Genomic DNA, 17,687 nt, shown 5'->3' on the forward strand with positions numbered 1-17,687 from the left:
CGTAGCTAGGCTCGAGTCAATTCGTATATTATTGGCCTATGCTACTTACCATGGCTTCAAGCTTTACCAAATGGACGTGAAGAGTGCCTTCCTCAATGGACCAATCAAGGAAGAGGTCTATGTTGAGCAACCTCCCGGCTTTGAAGATAGTGAGTACCCTAACCATGTGTATAAACTCTCTAAGGCGCTTTATGGGCTCAAGCAAGCCCCAAGAGCATGGTATGAATGCCTTAGGGATTTCCTTATCACTAATGGCTTCAAAGTTGGAAAGGCCGATCCTACTTTATTCACTAAAACTCTTGAAAATGACTTGTTTGTATGCCAAATTTATGTTGATGATATTATATTTGGGTCTACTAACGAGTCTACATGTGAAGAATTTAGTACGATCATGACACAAAAGTTCGAGATGTCTATGATGGGGGAGTTGAAGTACTTCTTAGGATTCCAAGTGAAGCAACTCCAAGAAGGCACCTTCCTAAGCCAAACGAAGTATACTCAAGATGCTCTAAGCAAGTTTGGAATGAAGGATGCCAAACCCATCAAGACACCCATGGGAACCAATGGGCATCTCGACCTCGACGAAGGAGGTAAATCCGTCGATCAAAAGGTATACCGGTCGATGATAGGCTCTTTGCTATATTTATGTGCATCTCGACCGGATATTATGCTTTCCGTATGCATGTGTGCAAGATTCCAAGCCGACCCTAAGGAAGCTCACCTTACGGCCGTAAAACGAATCTTAAGATATTTGGTTCATACTCCTAAGTTTGGGCTTTAGTATCCTAGGGGATCCACATTTGATTTGATTGGTTATTCGGATGCCGATTGGGCAGGGTGTAAAATCAATAGAAAGAGCACATCGGGGACTTGCCAGTTCTTGGGAAGATCCTTGGTGTCTTGGGCTTCAAAGAAGCAAAATTCCGTAGCTCTTTCTACCGCCGAGGCCGAATACATTGCCGCAGGACATTGTTGCGCGCAACTACTTTGGATGAGGCAAACCCTTAGGGACTATGGTTACAAATTAACCAAAGTTCCTCTTCTATGTGATAATGAGAGTGCAACCCGCATGGCGGATAATCCCGTTGAGCATAGCCGCACTAAACACATAGCCATTCGGTATCAGTTTTTTAAGGGATCACCAACAAAAGGGAGATATCGAGATTTCATACATTAATACTAAAGATCAATTAGCCGATATCTTTACCAAGCCACTTGATGAACAAACTTTTAACAAACGTAGGCATGAGCTAAATATTCTTGATTTTAGGAACTTCTTTTGTTGATTTGCACACATAGCTCATTCATATACCTTTGATCATGTCTCTTTCATATGCTATGACTAATGTGCTTTCAAGTCCATTTCAAACCAAGTCATAGGTCTATTGAAAGGAAATTGGAGTCTTCGGCGAAGACAAAGGCTTCCACTCCGTAACTCATCCTTCGCCATCACTCCGAGCAACTCTCCATCTTTGGGGAGAAAAGGACTCCGTCTTTGGTATGATCCTCACTCATCTATTTATGACCAAAGGGGGAGAAAGTAATTCTAAGGGCTCTAATGACTCCGTTTTTGGCGATTCATGCCAAAGGGGGAGAAAATATTAGCCCAAAGCAAAAGGACCGCACCACCACCTAATTTCAAAAAGAGTTTTTTCAATTGGTATGATTCTCAATTGATAAATTTAAAATTGGTATCTTATTGTGTTCAAAAGGGGGAGAAAAGTAGTATTTCGAAATTGATATATCAAAACCCTCTTGAACACTAAGAGGAGGATTTCATTTAGGGGGAGTTTTGTTTAGTAAAGGAAAAGCATTTGAAACAGGGAGAGAAAATTTCAAATCTTAAAAATGCTTAGCAAAATCTTATTCATTTGCCTTTGACTATTTGCAAAACAACTTTGAAGAAGATTTACAAAAGAATTTGCAAAAACAAAACATGTGGTGCAAGCGTGGTCCAAAATGTCAAAAATTGAAGAAACAATCCATGCATATCTTATAAGTATTTATATTGGCTCATTTCCAAACAACCTTTGCACTTACATTATGCAAACTAGTTCAATTATGCACTTCTATATTTGCTTTGGTTTGTGTTGGCATCAATCACCAAAAAGGGGGAGATTGAAAGGGAATTAGGCTTACACCTATTTCCTAAATGATTTTGGTGGTTGAATTGCCCAACACAAATAATTGGACTAACTAGTTTGCTCTAGTGTACAAGTTATACAGGTGCCAAAGGTTCACACTTAGCCAATAAAAGGACCAAGTATGAGGTTCAACAAAGGAGCAAAGGGATAACCGAAGTGTGCCCTGGTCTGGCGCACCGGACTGTCCGGTGTGCCACCGGACAGTGTCCGGTGCACCACCGGACTGTGTCCGGTGCACCAGGAGACTTCACGCTGAACTCCTCACCTTCGGGAAAATCCAGAGGCGCTCTGCTATAATTCACCGGACTGTCCGGTGTACACCGGACAGTGTCCGGTGACCCAGGGAAGAGCGGCTCTGGAACTCGCCAGCCTCGGGAAATTCGCTCCGCTATAATTCACCGGACTGTCCGGTGTGCACCGGACTGTCCGGTAAACCAGCAGAGCAACGTCTACTTCGCGCCAACGGTCACCTGCAGGCGCATTTAATGCGCGCCAGAAGCGCGCAGAAGTCAGGCATGCGCGATACGGTGCACCGGACAATCTACAGTACATGTCCGGTGTACACCGGACAGCCAGACGGGCCCAGAAGTCAGAAGCTCCAACGGTCGAATCCCAACGGCCTGGTGACATGGCTGGCGCACCGGACATGTCCGGTGTGCACCGGACTGTCCGGTGCACCATACGACAATCAGCCACCACCAAACGACTAGTTTGGTGGTTGGGGCTATAAATACCCCCAACCACCCCACATTCAAGTCATCCAAGTTTTCCCACTTCAACTACTTACAATAGCTCTTGCATTCAATTCTAGACACACCCAAGTGATCAAATCCTCTCCAAACTCCACACAACGCCCTAGTGATTAGTGAGAGAGATTTGCTTGTGTTCTTTCGAGCTCTTGCGCTTGGATTGCTTTCTTCTTTCTTTGATTCTTCATTGCGATCAAACTCACTTGTAATTGAGGCAAGAGACACCAATCTTGTGGTGGTCCTTGTGGGAACTTTGTGTTCCAAGCATTTGAGAAGAGAAAGCTCACTCGGTCCGAGGGATCGTTTGAGAGAGGGAAAGGGTTGAAAGAGACCCGGTCTTTGTGACCACCTCAACGGGGAGTAGGTTTGCGAGAACCGAACCTCGGTAAAACAAATCCACGTGTCACACTCCTTATTCGCTTACGATTTGTTTTGCACCCTCTCTCGCGGACTCAATTATATTTCTAACGCTAACCCGGCTTGTAGTTGTGATTATTTTTGAGAATTTCAGTTTCGCCCTATTCACCCCCCCTCTAGGCGACTTTCAGAAGACGTCTTAGTTGATTAGAGACATCCATATGTTGACCGCTAGGATTGCTTCTCTCAACAAATTTATTTCACGATCAACTAAGTGAAGTCTCTCTTTCCTCAAGACTTTATGCGATGCAAGGGACTTCATCTAGGGACATACCCCTTCGAGTCTCTCAAAGCCTACCTAATAGAGCTCACCATGCTAGTCAGCCCTGATATGGCAGACACCCTTCTTCTATATGTTGTTGTGTCATACAATGTCGTAAGCGCAACCCTCGTCCAAGAAAAAAGAGGTCAAGGGCAGAGTTCAATAATATCTAGTATAGTTTATCTTCTAAGTCCTCTTAGAATCAAAATCCAGCATATTAGAGATGAAGAAGATAGCATATGTTGTTGTGATGCCTTGCGCAAGCTCTGACACTACACACTATTTTGAAGCACACAAAATAAAGGTATAATAGACCAAAGTCTGAGCTACATATTCAAGAATCCAAAGGCCTCTGCAAGAATTGGCAAATGGGCCATGGAACTATCAAAGTACGTAATATACTTTGAGTCAAGAAATGCAATAAAGTGTTAGGTCTTTGTAGACATCATTATGGATCCAACAGGATCGGTGGGGCCTTCACACCCAGTTCAAAAACAGTATGGATGTTTCACTATGACGGCGCTTAGGGCTATTCTAGAGTAGGGACCACCGCAGTCACTGCGCCCTTAGGTTCAAAGTGCAAATATGCTACACGAATTGATTTGCTCAGGACTCCAAAAGATGCACCAACAACATCGTCAAATATGAAGCAATAATCCTCGGCCTACAGAAGCTTAGAGCCCTTGGGGTCAAAATTTGCATCATCAAGACAAACTCCAGAATTCTGGTAGGTCAAGTAGAAAAAGACTGCATCGCCAGGAAGTCATAGCTGTTACAATATCTTTTAGTTGTCCAAAGTCTAGAGAAATAGTTCTGCGTTTTCACTCTCCAGTACATAGAAAGAGAAAAAAACGTAGAGGTGGACATGACAACAAAGGCTGCAGCAAGGGGTGAAGTCTTGCCCCCAGATGTATTTTATCAAGTTTTGACAAGACCTTTAGCCAAAAACAAGGGCGAAGGGCAAACAATTAACATCATAACAACTAAAGGTTGGAGGGACCCAATCATTTTGTACCTGCGTGGACATTTTTACCCTCATGACAAGGCATAAGCATCTAGACTCAAGCACCGTAGTTGGGGGCACACAATAATCAAAGACTGTCTATACAAAAAGGCATAGTCCAACTGGTCCTCAAATGTATCACCCATGGTGAAGGCAAAAGCATCTTACTCGAAGTCCACAAAGGATTGTGTGGATGTCACATAGGTCCTAGAGCCCTTATATCGAAGGTCATGTGCTAGGGTTTCTTTTGGCCAGGAATAGTCAAGGACACACTCTTCACAACCCAATCATGTGAAGTTTGTCAGAAAATTTCAACATGAAGGGGGTCCTTCGCAGCTAACTAGGTTAATAGCCCCATATGGCCCCTGCAACTGTGGGGCACCAACATTGTCGGAAATAAATTGTTTGCATACCAGCTTCAAACAATTGGCGCTGCAACCCCTCACGCCGAGAACAAAAAGGCCCACACAACAAGCCTCTCACACCACGATGATTGTCTTTGAGGTGGACTAGACGATCTGCTCTATGGGCCTATTTGTTCTCGACGTGAGGGGATGCAGCGCCAGCTATTTGGAGCCGATATGCAGAGATTTATTTTCCCAACATCGTTAGCCCCCTCCCAACCGCACTAGGCAATCTCAAGTATGACCTAGTGACGGTCTAATACTTCACAAAGTGGATCAAGGCCAAGGAGGTATCCACAATTACATCCAAGACATCCCAAAAATTCTTTTGGCAGAATATAATTTGTTAATTCGCCAGGTTACGCTCCAAAATCACCGTCGACAATGGCAAGCAATTCAACAATCACGAGTTCAATGACGTATGCTTGTATGAACGCCAACTTCGCCTCCGTCTACCACCCCTAATCAAATGAAGTCCTCAAGAGGGCAAACAGAAAAATCTTCACGTCTTTCAAAAAAAAAGGCAGAGTACATCTGAGACACAAAGACATGGGAAGGTAGATGGAAAGACAAGGCAAAGACAGTACACCTCAACCAAAAAAGTAGCAATCTTAGATGGCATCATAAAGTCCTGCAATGTACATTAGAAGGAAGATTCATCAAAGCCATCCAATGTCTAGAAGCAAAAGAAAACTTCTAGAATGAACAACAACTAATAATGACTCATTCTGCTAGATCTATGTGATGACTGATGAGAGTAGGTTGCTTCACCAAAAAAACGATATTCATGTGGCATGTGTGACGGAGAAAATTGGTATTCTTGTCGTCTGTGTGTCTTGCCATATTTAGCTAGGCCTCTCTGATCGGATTAGATTGTCGTTATATGTTATCAAAAACTGACATTCACGTGGTTTGTGTGACGAGAAACTTAGCACTCATGTCGTCCACGTGCTTGTCTGGTGACATACTAGTGTTTTACTAATCATTTTCTACATTACATGAGAAAATGGCATCACTCCAACCATGCAAAAGATTAGTACCGCCGGTCTATATTATTAGTTCAGTAATATTATTAGCTCTCAGTTTGCTTCACTTATGTTATATTAGTCTAATATGAATTTGCAATGGCAACTACGGGAAAAGAGAAAGAAAAAAAGACCTTCGTTCTATCAGAGGCAAATGCAATGTTTTTCGTGCTGGCTGACATGGTGCGGCCTACGAGTGTGGTCACTCAGCTAGGTTTCCTCAACTAAAAGAAGTCTCTAAATTATTAAATATAGAAACTAAAACTCTATTTCAGTTTTCGTATTTAGCAATTTAGTAACTAAAATAGAATAAAATAAAGAAATTAAAAATTAATTCCCCTAATCTTAGTCGTCCGAACGTCATAGTTGTCGCTCCAACCCCCTAATCTTAGTCGTCCGAATGTTATAGTTGTCGCTCCAACGTCTATCTCACTATCTCAGCATATGGTCCGACGAAAAATGAAGAAACTAAAAATGAAGAGTAAAAGTGTGACGCCACTCCGTCGGTCCATGGCATAGGGTCTAACAATCACTCTAATCGCGTAGCTAGGATTAGTCATCATACTGATAATATTCTGGTACAATGCCTAAGTTGGCGACGACGGTCTCCATGTACGATGAAGAGCTGATCGTGGTCTCCGTAGCTGAGGAAGACGGCGATAACCTTTTAGCTGTAGAGGTCTACTCAGGATCAGCAGCAGCTGCCTGCTCCTCATCAAGGAGCTGGTGGTCAGCTAGCAACAAACAATTTTACACTGGCCCCAAGTGCAAGGAACAAGCCAGGAAGAACGATCTAGGATCCAAAGAGGGACGAAGACGCAGCAGGCAGAGCTCAGTAGCACCAAATGGCCCCAAGTGCGTCGCAGTGTTCAGCAGCCACTTACCTCGCACAGCAGCGGATGGATGGAAAAGGAATGTGAATTGAATGAAGGAAGCTACGTATAATTTTACACTGTATCCTGTTGTCAGGCTATTCTCCTGCTGCCTCTTTTAATATACAGCTACACGGAATAACAGTGCGTGCTCCAACGACGCTTTTTTTTCCTGCGTTTTCGTACATCTCTTTTCTCTTTTTTTGGAGTTTTTTTCCTCACCGTGATGTCTCACCTAAGAGATGTTAGTACACCATCACTCGGAGCAGACCCGCCTGAGGCTGCGTGTACTGGAGGCCTTCATCCAGCAGGAACTGCTCCACAGCGATGGGCAACCTCGCAGTGCGAGAGCCCTTGGTGTGGTGGCCTGTTCCAACGCAAACCATGACTTGCATCCTCTCCCCTGCTGCCCTCGCCGCGCTCTTCAAGGCGGTGAGCTCACCCTTCAGGATGTGGATTGCTTCGTTCACATGCAGGCCATGTAAATCAATCAGGTGGTCACCACCCCCACGTTGGGAAGAAACAGGATTCCTACACATCAGAAAACGACTTCAATGTTACATCAGCTCGAACAACCCAGAAAGAAGTCAACATGTAAAACAACTATCAGACCTTTGTCGGTAAATAGCTTCTCTAGCTTTCTCATGAGCCGCTTTCATTTGCACATTGTAGGCCTGCCCCTTCATGCTGAGCTCCTTCGCAAGAGCCTTGTTGCCAACCAAGTAAGCCTGTCTAGCCTGTCAGGTGTATCCTTATGTGAATTCTTAATACCTTAGCAACTCATAAGGTATACCAAATTTAAAAACAGTATGTTACAGATAGTGAACTCTATTCATGAAAAAAAATGGACCTCATCGAACAGGTAAAGTAAATTGCAAATGTAGACTTCAGTATCCATAATGCTATAGTGCTTACCTGCTCAAAGCAGGTATTCCGGACCCTAGCAAAATCACGAGCCTCTCCCCTTGATTCTGAGTACATACTTGCTGGTGGATTGCATATACAGAGACAAATTAATCAGCGATAATTGGATCACAGTAAAGGAACTCAAAAGTTAGCATAATTCTCCCTGATTTCTATCTATCCATTCCCGATTTTTCACTAAATGAAGAAAACGGGCAAGAGCAATACTCATCCAAACATGAAACGTAGAGGGAACTGTGCAATATGGACCAGAAAGACTTCAGAGTATCAGATGAGTATTACCCACTGCATCACCAGTCTCAAGCCATGGGGCAACTCTTCCACTGCTGATGCTTTGAAACTTGTTCCCAGACGATTGTTTAGTGCTAGAACTGTACTGCTTGGGTACAGAAAGAGCTGAAATGCCATTACCATACTCAGGACCTTTTTTAAACTTCCACTGGCCAGAGTTCTGCGATGCAAGTTTGCGAACGGCTGAAACAAAATCACCAGCTCCAGTAGGCATCGCAGATGAACTGCGCCCATTGAACATGCCAAGTACATCCACATTACCCTGATTGAAACCATTTTGGTCCTCAGCTGTTGGAAGTGCAGGGAAATCCCCAGTGCTGAAGTTCGGTGTGCTGTGGGGCAGATTCAGTGTGTGATTGGGTGTAGCATCAACTTGCATCTGAAAAATCAGAGAAAACATAATTATGGATAGTGCCAAAATGTTCTGGATGTAACCAAGCATTATAAAATCAATGCAGCATTGCAATCAAAGATGTGATGATTCAAATTGTCTTTTCATGTAGCATTACTGCTTTAGTAAATAGTACTCTTATAAACAGCATGATAACGATGCTGTGCAACCAGTCCATGGCATGCTTGATGAGCTCCACAAAAAAATCTCATGCTAGTATATGGTTCTTGTCTAACAGGTGGCAACCGAACATTTTGATTGAAATGGTGGGAGACATATTCCATTGCGTATAATAATTACTCCTTTCCAAATTATAAGACCTTCTAGCTTTTCTAGAGATATAGCTTTTACTATGTATCTAGATATAATGTATATCTAATAATTACTCCTTTCCAAATTATAAGACCTTCTAGCTTTTCTAGAGATATAGCTTTTACTATGTATCTAGATATAATGTATATCTAGGTGCATAGCAAAAGACATGTATCTAGAAAGAAGCCAGCACATCTTATAATTGGAACAAAAAGAATATTTCCAACCACAGATGTCCCAAAAAAAACTTCCAAACCACTTTTGACAATAATTCTAAAGAACACTGATCTGATATCTGAGCAAAAGAGCATGAATTTAATCACTTCCCTTTTGGGGGGTAAAGCTAATTCTGAGTGGATATCTGGAAGACTTAAATTAGTGTTGCAGTAAAGAAGGAATTACCTCTAGCTGGGTGAGGATTTCAATAGTATGGTTGAAATCACACCCATTTGCGTAGTAAAGCTCTGCAAGGCTCTCTGCTGAAAATCCAGGGAACTGAGATGCCAAGTACTCCAGGGGAGCAAAAAGGCCATCTGATGGGGCAACATACTCACTAGCAAAGCTATCAGAAAAGCTTACACCAGATTCAGAATCATAATGAAGGTCCTGGTTTCCATTAGCAATATGAAGATCACCAATATAATTTTGCTCCCAGTTGCTTTTATCTTCATATAGCATATTAGTATGTTCTAGTTCCAGTTCCAGGCCCTTGGTAACTGGAGAAGATAATTCGTGATATTCTCTTGAGAAGCGACTGGAAGTTGTCCCATAAAAGGGGGGTGCATTCAAGGATAATCCAGCAAGGGACAGTTCAGGCCCTTGTTCAACTTTCTCAAAAGAAGTGAAGTCTGGAATAATGTCATCCGGAAGCTGCTTATGCCAAAACTGGTGTGCCTCATCATCTGAGTTATTAGACTTTGATGGCTCAGGCCTATCTAGAATTGTTTTTCCAGAAGAACCCCTGAAATCTGACTTATCTAGAACTGTACCATTTCCAAAAGATGGTTTAACAAATGACGGTACAAACTCCGCTGCATTGGGATTTAATGATGTGACTTTACTAGCTAAGACTGAACATGCATCTCCACTATTTGAAACAACTTTATTTAGTGAACTCATCTTAACAGATATTGTATGCAAGGTTACATGTAAAAGGGAGATGCTTTCAATAATGATTTACCCAAGCCCTGCGAAGAAATGGAAAAAAGAGTTATGTAAAGGCATGGTGGAGCACCCAATCCTTGGACGAACACTAAAAAGTAGACTTTTCAAGGTTCATCAATGTAGCCTAAATAGAAAACTTGTCAGTGAAATACTCTTAAAAATGCAGTGGTCTACAAGAATAAAGTCCCTACTTACAGGTTGGCTACAGCCATTTATTATTCACACACAATTACTTCCCCCTACCATAAATATATGTCCATCCATGCTTGTCCCAACTCAAGCTATTTTTTAAACTTTGACTATCCATATACATAGAAGTCTTATCTTAAATGAAACTGTTTTTAAAAGTGAATCTAATAACAACAATCTCCTATTGTCAATGTACATAAATTTTTTATTGATGGTCAAAGTTGACTAAGTTTGACTTACGACAAACCTAGATGTATCTATATTTACGGCCAGATGAAGTAGATATAATAATCAGAAAGCATCAGGTAGCTCTTTGTTAGTAGATCTTTACAATAGGATAATACTTGAATAGTAATAAATGACTTCCTGGTTCCTATAATGAAAACCACAATTAAATAAATTAGACAGTGCGGCCAAGGTTTTCTTAGAAGAGCCTCCTTATCGCTATTGCTTCAGAAAGCATTTTCCTTATTATCCCAGTCACAGTGAGGCGGTTATGCCACCACCAACATCAATCAAATTGGTAATTCCCAAAGACCCAAGAATTGTAGCTTTCTTTCCCAAAACCGATAGCATGTTCAAACAGAAACAAAAAGCAGATGTTTCCTGTCACTCATATGCATGCGTCCTTTACTAAAAGAAGATGCAGCAGGGTACTGCATCATAAAGGAAGTGTTTTCTTTGCAACATGGTGTTCGTTTGCACCCTCCAATTTCACAACTATAAGCTGTTCAGCTGAGCTTAAACAGACGACTGCTGCAGCCATTCAACAGTGCTTCACTGAGTAGTTTCCAGCCATAGCTGCAGCGGTTGCAGCTGTGCTTTAGCTAAAGCGAACGCCGTGTATGTTTTTTTTTCTGGTCAACTAAACATTGTTGTGTATACATACATAAACAGCAATCGAAGCAGACAATAGGCAACAAAATAACGAATTAATGCTGTTATCAAATGAGCCAGCAACGGATAAACTTGAGATGCTGCCCTAGTAGCCGTTCTCAAACTGAAGCCCTCAAGGCTTCAAACCCATCAATTGCTTGCAACTCCAGCCACAATCATACTAATAATTACACTTGAGCGCAGCCAAAATAGCAATAAAAAAGTTGAGCAAAGAGTGCACCTGCTTTGCTTAATTGCTCTGCACGCTCACGACGTCCAACCGACGCTACAGCCTACAGCGGCGTGAAAAAAGAAGAGCTGTTTTTTAACTCCACACACGGAACAGGAATTACCAACCGACCGACCCAGTGTACCCGATTCGGACCAGATCTTCGTGGAATTCACCAGATCTATCTAGAGAAGAAACAGGGAAACAGGAAACCAGTACCTTCCCGCCGGTCGATGAGCTGATACGTAGCGCGCTCAGGCGACTGGCCCATGGGGCGGCTGGCCTCAGGCGGGGCAAGCTAAAAAGAGCCCTCCCGCCCGCCGCGGTTCGGGCTCTCCTTCCTGAACAAGGTCGAGTTCGGCTCCGGATCCGGCTGGGCCACGGGGAAGTCGGAGGCGGACGGGTGCGGACGGAGACGGGGGCGGAGAGGTGGGGGTGAGCGGACAGAGCGAAGATGGGCGTGGTCGCTGTGGATGGAGGCGAGGCGGGTGGGTGGGTGGACGGGTGAGGCCGTGAGCTGAGGTGAAGGCGAGGTGAGGTGAGGGAGATGGGGTGGTGGAGTTTGACCCGACGCGGCGGGGGGTGGCCGGGTGGGGCCCGCGCGGCCAGTGTAGGGCGCGGTGGCGTCGAGGGGAAGGGTGCGGCGCGGTGGGTGGCGGCCAGCCTCGGGATCCGGGTCCAGCACGGGCGCACGCGCACCTGGCGATCGGATGGGCGTCGGCCGATACGAATATGCACGCGCACCTGGCGATCCGGGTCCTGCAGTCCTGCTTCTCGAGCCGGTGCGGTACCGTGCGCAGGGTTGCTTCTCCCGTGCTGGTCGCGTCTGCGTTGGCTGAGCCAGCCAGGTTCATGGCCTCTGGGGAAAAATAAAAAAACTTTAATTTAAGCACCTCATATCCAGCCAGGTTCATCACGAGCATCTCCATCTCAATAATCCTAATCTCAAACTTTAATTTAAACAAAAATATAAAAAAAACAAGTCTCCAATAGATCTGTATCAACACCTCGTATCCCTCCGCACACGAGAAATACACATCACCTGCAGAAATCTTCGCATGGACTTTCCCTCCCAATCCTGGTCCGATCTCGCCTCCAACTCACGAATGCTCTCTTCCAAATAGCCAGAACAGTACATCTGTTCAAAAGGGTAGTTGTTGACGCCGATCTGAGCTTCAATCATTATGAGCTATATCAATGTCGGTGCTATCTGCAGTAGCGTGGGCGGTCTGCAATCTAGGGTCGGACGGTCCACGACCTGCGACGGGAGTGAGTTCTTCTCTGCGCCGAAGTCGGACGGTCCGCGTCTGGTGGCCGGATGGTCCGCGTGTACGCAGAGGCGACGGCGTTCGCTAATAGCATCTGGATCTGACCCCTGAGAGGGACTCCTCAGTTAGGAAAGATCCTAGGAGTTGTCTTGTGATCGGCATGCCACCCAATATACCTTCAGACGACGTAGAGCCGAAGAGAGGTGAAAACGGAGATGAGAAGGCTAAGTTACTGCTACTTCTAGGGCATGAAAAGTATAAAAATGATAACTAGATTGATTGATTCGATTGTTGATGATTTAATTAGTAGTACTCCTTCAAATATATATGGGGTCTAGACCCATTCCTAAGCGTTTTCCAACAACTCCCACAGGTTTAGAGGGATAAACATGCCTGGAGAAAGGATTTTAGCTGCCTCATCTAATCCTAATGTGGACTGCCCGCGCCTATAGATGGACTATCCGCAGTCCGGACCGTATAGGGCTCAGGGCCAGACCGTCCACCCGTACCTAGTGCCACAGATGGTGCTCAACACATACCCCTGCCTTTTGGGAAAGTTGAGCAAACCAAAAGCACTGGTGCGGACTAGAATCAACTCGAATATGTCAATATTAGTTTCTCTAAACATCTTGCCACATATTAGGATGATATTGCTTCAAGAAACGACCATTCAGTGCCTTGGGTAGGTCCACACCTTGTAAAGTCTGTAACATGTATGCATTGCTAACTATTACCTGTGTGATTCTATAAGGGTCTTCCCAGCTCGGTGACCATTTGCTAACTATTAGTGGCAAGATGGTCTTCCACACCATATCTCCAACCTAGGATGATTTATCTTGACCTTCTTGTAGTAAGTTTTAGCAACAATGATCTTGTCTTTCTCGATTTCTCCTAGAACCATCAAACTCTTGTCGGTCACTTCATCGATATTGTCAATCATCAAATTATAATAATCACCGATAGGTAGATCATTATGCTTATCAAACATGACAACATTCATGCTTATCTCTAGAGCAAAATAGCTTCATGTCTATAAACAAGCTCTAAAGGAGAGATTTTAGTTGCACGATGTTTAGATATCATGTGAGCCCACATAGCCTCAGACAAAACCTTATGGCAATGCCTAGGGTGATCAGATATCTTCTTCTTTATAAGTCTAATCAACTTACTATTATTAGATTCGGTCTGTCCATTGGCCTGAGCATAATATGAAGATTAATTAAGCAATTTGATTTTATATAATTCAGCAAACTCACGTATCTCCTTTGACATAAAATAAGTCCCCTGGTCCATAGTCAAAGTTTGGGGAATGCGAATCTATGAATGATATGCTCAATTATAAACTCAATTATCTCCTTATGTGTCATGCTCTTCGGAGCAACGACTTCAGTCCTTTTGGTGAAGTAATTTATGGCAACCAACACAAATTGATGCCCTTTTGATGATAAAGGATGAATTTCTCCTGCAGAGTCCAAACCTCATCCCCTAAAGGTCCAAGGTTTGATACTAGGATGTAGTTCAGCTGCGGGGACTAACTGCAGATCACCGAACTTGTAACACCCCTGGTGTTACTATAACTAAAATTTGAGCATGGCATCATGAGCATTGGCATTGCATATGTTTGACACACCTAGAGTGCATTCACTAGGCAAAAATTTCAAACAAGTTGTATTGTTTTAAGTGTTTTGCAAATAGAACCCTGGTTAAGGAACTTAACCCTAAATGGGGATTATAGGGGTAAAACTTTACCCAAGTTAAGAAAACCTAAATACTTTAGGGTAAAAGTTATAAAATGACCCTAAGGATAAGCTTGAATCACTTTTATACCCCTGAGATACCAGAAACCCTAATTGGAACCCTGGAAAACCCTAAAACCAAACCCTAGGGACCTAAGTGCAAACTTAGTCCACTTTTGGGCTAAAGTGCAAAAACCAAGCCAAATAGGTTTCTTAAGTCCCTTGGTTCACAAATATGTGTACTTACAAGCCAAACCCTGAGATTTGGACTTAAGTGCAAAATGGACCTCATTTGAGTTCTACACTAAGTCTGAAATTCAGTGTTAAAGGCTCCACTTTAGGGCTTTGTAACTTACAAAGTATAGGGTTTTTACCCTAGGTCACCACATCAAAGTTGAAGACCCATAATAGGAGAACAACTTTGCTTAAGGTTGTAAGCTTAGTTGTTAAGAAGAATTTGGAGAAAACCAAGCCTAAAGTTGGGCTGTCAGGCTGTTATGTCTGAATTTTCAGACTAGCAGTGAACTGACCTCGACTTCAAGCTGGGTTTTGAGCATGATCCAGTGCTCAAATATGTTCAAGTCCTATAGTCGAATTATAGATGGTATATTGCTCTACACTTTTGCTGCAGAGCTCGACATGTGTTGACATTAGAAATTAAGAGATAATGATGCTCCAAGTTCGGCTGACAGACTGTCTGAATGGGATCGCCATGGTACAGTACTAAAGAAGATCACAGGTTCACCCCCCCTGCCCATCGCCGGTGACCGTCGCCGTCGATTACCGCTCGCCGTGATTCGTGCACCATGGACATCAGATAAGCTTTCCCTAGTAAAAATCTTCACCGCCGTGAGCTGGCCACCACTCCGATGACCCCCCCTTTCTCTCTGTTTTGCGGCTGGCACGATAAGCTCGCCGGTGAACCGCCGCTTCCCGGCATCGCGCCGCGTGGCCTAGCTTTCTACCGTGTCGCCGTGAATCCCTTGGGCTATCCCATCATCGCTGGGGAGCTTGCCACGCCGTTGGCCACGTAACTGCGCGTGCCAGGCTTCTTCCCCGTCTCCGGCCGCCACCGCATCGCGGTCAAATTGAGAGCCACCGCCCTGGAAGCCTATAAATTGAGGGCGGGGACAGTTACACCATGAAATTGTGAAGCTGTAGCAACCACTCCCACCCTCGATCGTCCACCAGCCCGCCCGAATTGCGCATTCTCCCCAATTCGGTTCAAGAACACCGTGAAGTGCAATCTCACCGCGGCCAGCCCTTTCTAGGTCCGTCCATCCCTAACTCTCTCTTGTTTGAGCACTCTTGTCACCCTGCGATGCTTACTGAATCTCTAATTCGAACCAAGAGACTACCACTCGCCGGGAACACGATGATCTTGCCACGCTGCTCGCGGTCACCGTGGCCAGTGAGTTTTAGTGTCCAATTGGTGAAATTAAGTTAGGGGAAACATCAATTAAGGTACGAATTCGGTGTTAGTCGACGGAGAGCGCTAGTCATAGCCCCTATCGGCCGGTCTACGCGCTCGCCGGAGCCTCTCCGTGCGCTGCCGTGGTCGGGGACCTTCCCCTGCGAAGAAACAGAAACCCGAGGGTCTTTCTGTGATTGGTCAGTGACTTGCGAAAACAGTGAACGACCCTGTTCTGGTTTAGTCAAAACACCGAGGACCTTGCTGCAAAGTTGCCAATGCGGGCGTGGGCGCGCCCCGGTTTCACGTGCTGTTGGGCCTCCTAGTTTGAATTTGGCCCAGTACTGTTTAGAGTTTTTCCTTTTCTTTTTCAGTGGAGCTTTAAAAATGTGTAGAAAAATGTAGAAAAATGCTAAAATTGTGAAACTAATTTTCCTAGGTTTGTTATTTTCCATAGTATTTAATAAAAATAAGTTGGTGATTTTTAGTGAAAGTAAGAAATTTTAGGGTATTTGAAGTAGTTAAAAGTCTTGGTTATAGATTTTTAGAAAATAATTGATAAGTCCTAAAATGCCCAAAATTTTTATATGAGTGTTATATAATATTTAGAAGCCTTGGGTAAAGTTTGAATTGATTTGGACCTTGTTTGATCACCAAACCCCAAAACACCCCCCCTGCCCTATGAACTCCTTTACCGACTCCGGAAACCCTAAGTTCCCGAAACTCCGTGAAGGCAAGTTGTATTCAAGACATAAATAATAAGTTTATGTTGTCTTTGCATCCTCATGAGCATCCCATGGCATCCATTCTTATACATACGTATGGTTATGATTAGAACGAGAAGAAGAGGTAGAAGTAACTGAAGAGCAAGTGCAACCACCTTTGGACACTCAGGCCGGGAATAGTTTCTACTTCGACATTTGTGGATCCGAGCCTGAATCACCTGTAAACGAAGGCAAGCCCCGGTGCATTTGCCACCTCCCTTGATGTTTTAAAATTTTTCTCACTTGCTTGCTGCATTAAGTTATAGGAGTTGATTGTTAAACAATTCCTGCATTACCTTCCTTGATCTTGATTACCTCCCTTGAAATCCTGTTTTTACAAAAGGTTTTACTTTGCTTAGTATTGCTTTAGAAAAACAAAAGGATTTGTTTTACAAAAGATGTTTGGCAAAAGTGGTCGGGATGTTTTCAAAAACAAAACTTGATGGTGGATCCATCATGGCCATGATGGGTCCAACATCGGAAAAGATGTACCTCTGTCAGGTACCAAGTTTTTGGGTTAAATGATTAAGCTGAGACCGGGCGGGTGACTTGCACGAGAAAGAGAGTCTCGGTGTAGTGTCTCCGTCTGAGTCGATTAAGGACCGTCTCGATGTAGGCTTGCTGACCGAGGACCCTTTAACTGGTCACATGCCTCGTCATGGGTAAGCCTTGCCTCGGGCAGACTAAGGCCAGAATAAGATACCACGAAATGGGAGTGGAGCGGTGGCGAGAGTAGCGTGTACCCTCCGTGGCAAGAGGCTGGACGGTGGTGTATCTGTGCTCTCGGTTTGCGTGAACCTGATCCGGTCTTAAGAACCCCGGTGGCGGGTTGACATATGCAAGGGTTAAGTGCTACATATGTCGTGTGATTGGAGATCCTCAGCTGAGTATAATCGATTCGGATCGCCGTACCTCCGCGGTTATGGAGACTTGGCCACTGACTTACACGTAGCATTCCACTAAAGATGATGGGTTTTGTTAAGAAATTGGCTAGTGCAGGACCAGTGATTGAACTAGGGTAGAAAGAACTCTAGTACAGGTAATTTTACTTAACTTGACAAATTAAAACTGGATTTTTAAGGATCCACTTTAGTAAGCATTTCTGCAAAACAGAGTCTTTGAATATTGAAAAGCCTTACCTTGACTCCCACATAACCAGCATACCCTTGAGAGTCTTTTCTTTAGTCGGGTAAGACTTGCTGAGTATTCCATACTCAGGGTTTATCCCTTTGTTGTTTTTAGGTGAGGAAGTAGCA

General features: G+C 44.0%; 1 protein-coding gene across 2 annotated transcripts; it reads right to left on the minus strand.

Annotated features, from left to right (window-relative positions):
• Positions 1-6,904: 6,904 nt before the first annotated feature.
• On the minus strand, positions 6,905-11,993 carry LOC100281580 (smr domain containing protein). Of its 2 annotated transcripts, NM_001154499.2 has the most exons (7): positions 11,472-11,855; positions 11,265-11,316; positions 9,197-9,981; positions 8,083-8,470; positions 7,792-7,862; positions 7,489-7,613; positions 7,075-7,407 (listed from the first exon to the last, which is right to left on the minus strand). In NM_001154499.2, the coding sequence occupies exons 3-7, from the start codon at positions 9,911-9,913 to the stop codon at positions 7,122-7,124; spliced, it is 1,587 nt and encodes a 528-aa protein (NP_001147971.1). In that variant the 5' UTR covers positions 9,914-9,981; positions 11,265-11,316; positions 11,472-11,855; the 3' UTR covers positions 7,075-7,121. The 2 variants fall into 2 exon arrangements, with proteins under 2 accessions (XP_020394533.1, NP_001147971.1); XM_020538944.2 differs by lacking the exon at positions 11,265-11,316 and having other exon boundaries at positions 6,905-7,407; positions 11,472-11,993.
• Between the last annotated feature and the right edge of the window lie 5,694 nt (positions 11,994-17,687).

This window comes from Zea mays, chromosome 6, assembly GCF_902167145.1.
Source record: "Zea mays cultivar B73 chromosome 6, Zm-B73-REFERENCE-NAM-5.0, whole genome shotgun sequence".
NCBI classification, from domain to species: domain Eukaryota; kingdom Viridiplantae; phylum Streptophyta; class Magnoliopsida; order Poales; family Poaceae; genus Zea; species Zea mays.

Coding starts and splice junctions, on each gene's coding strand:
- LOC100281580 (XM_020538944.2), bottom strand. CDS start 9,913: ATGAGTTCACTAAATAAAGTTGTTTCAAATAGTGGAGATGCATGTTCA. Junction 7,863..8,082: donor TGAGACTGGTGATGCAGTGG/GTAATACTCATC, acceptor GCAATCCACCAG/CAAGTATGTACTCAGAATCA. Junction 7,614..7,791: donor GGAATACCTGCTTTGAGCAG/GTAAGCACTATA, acceptor TACACCTGACAG/GCTAGACAGGCTTACTTGGT.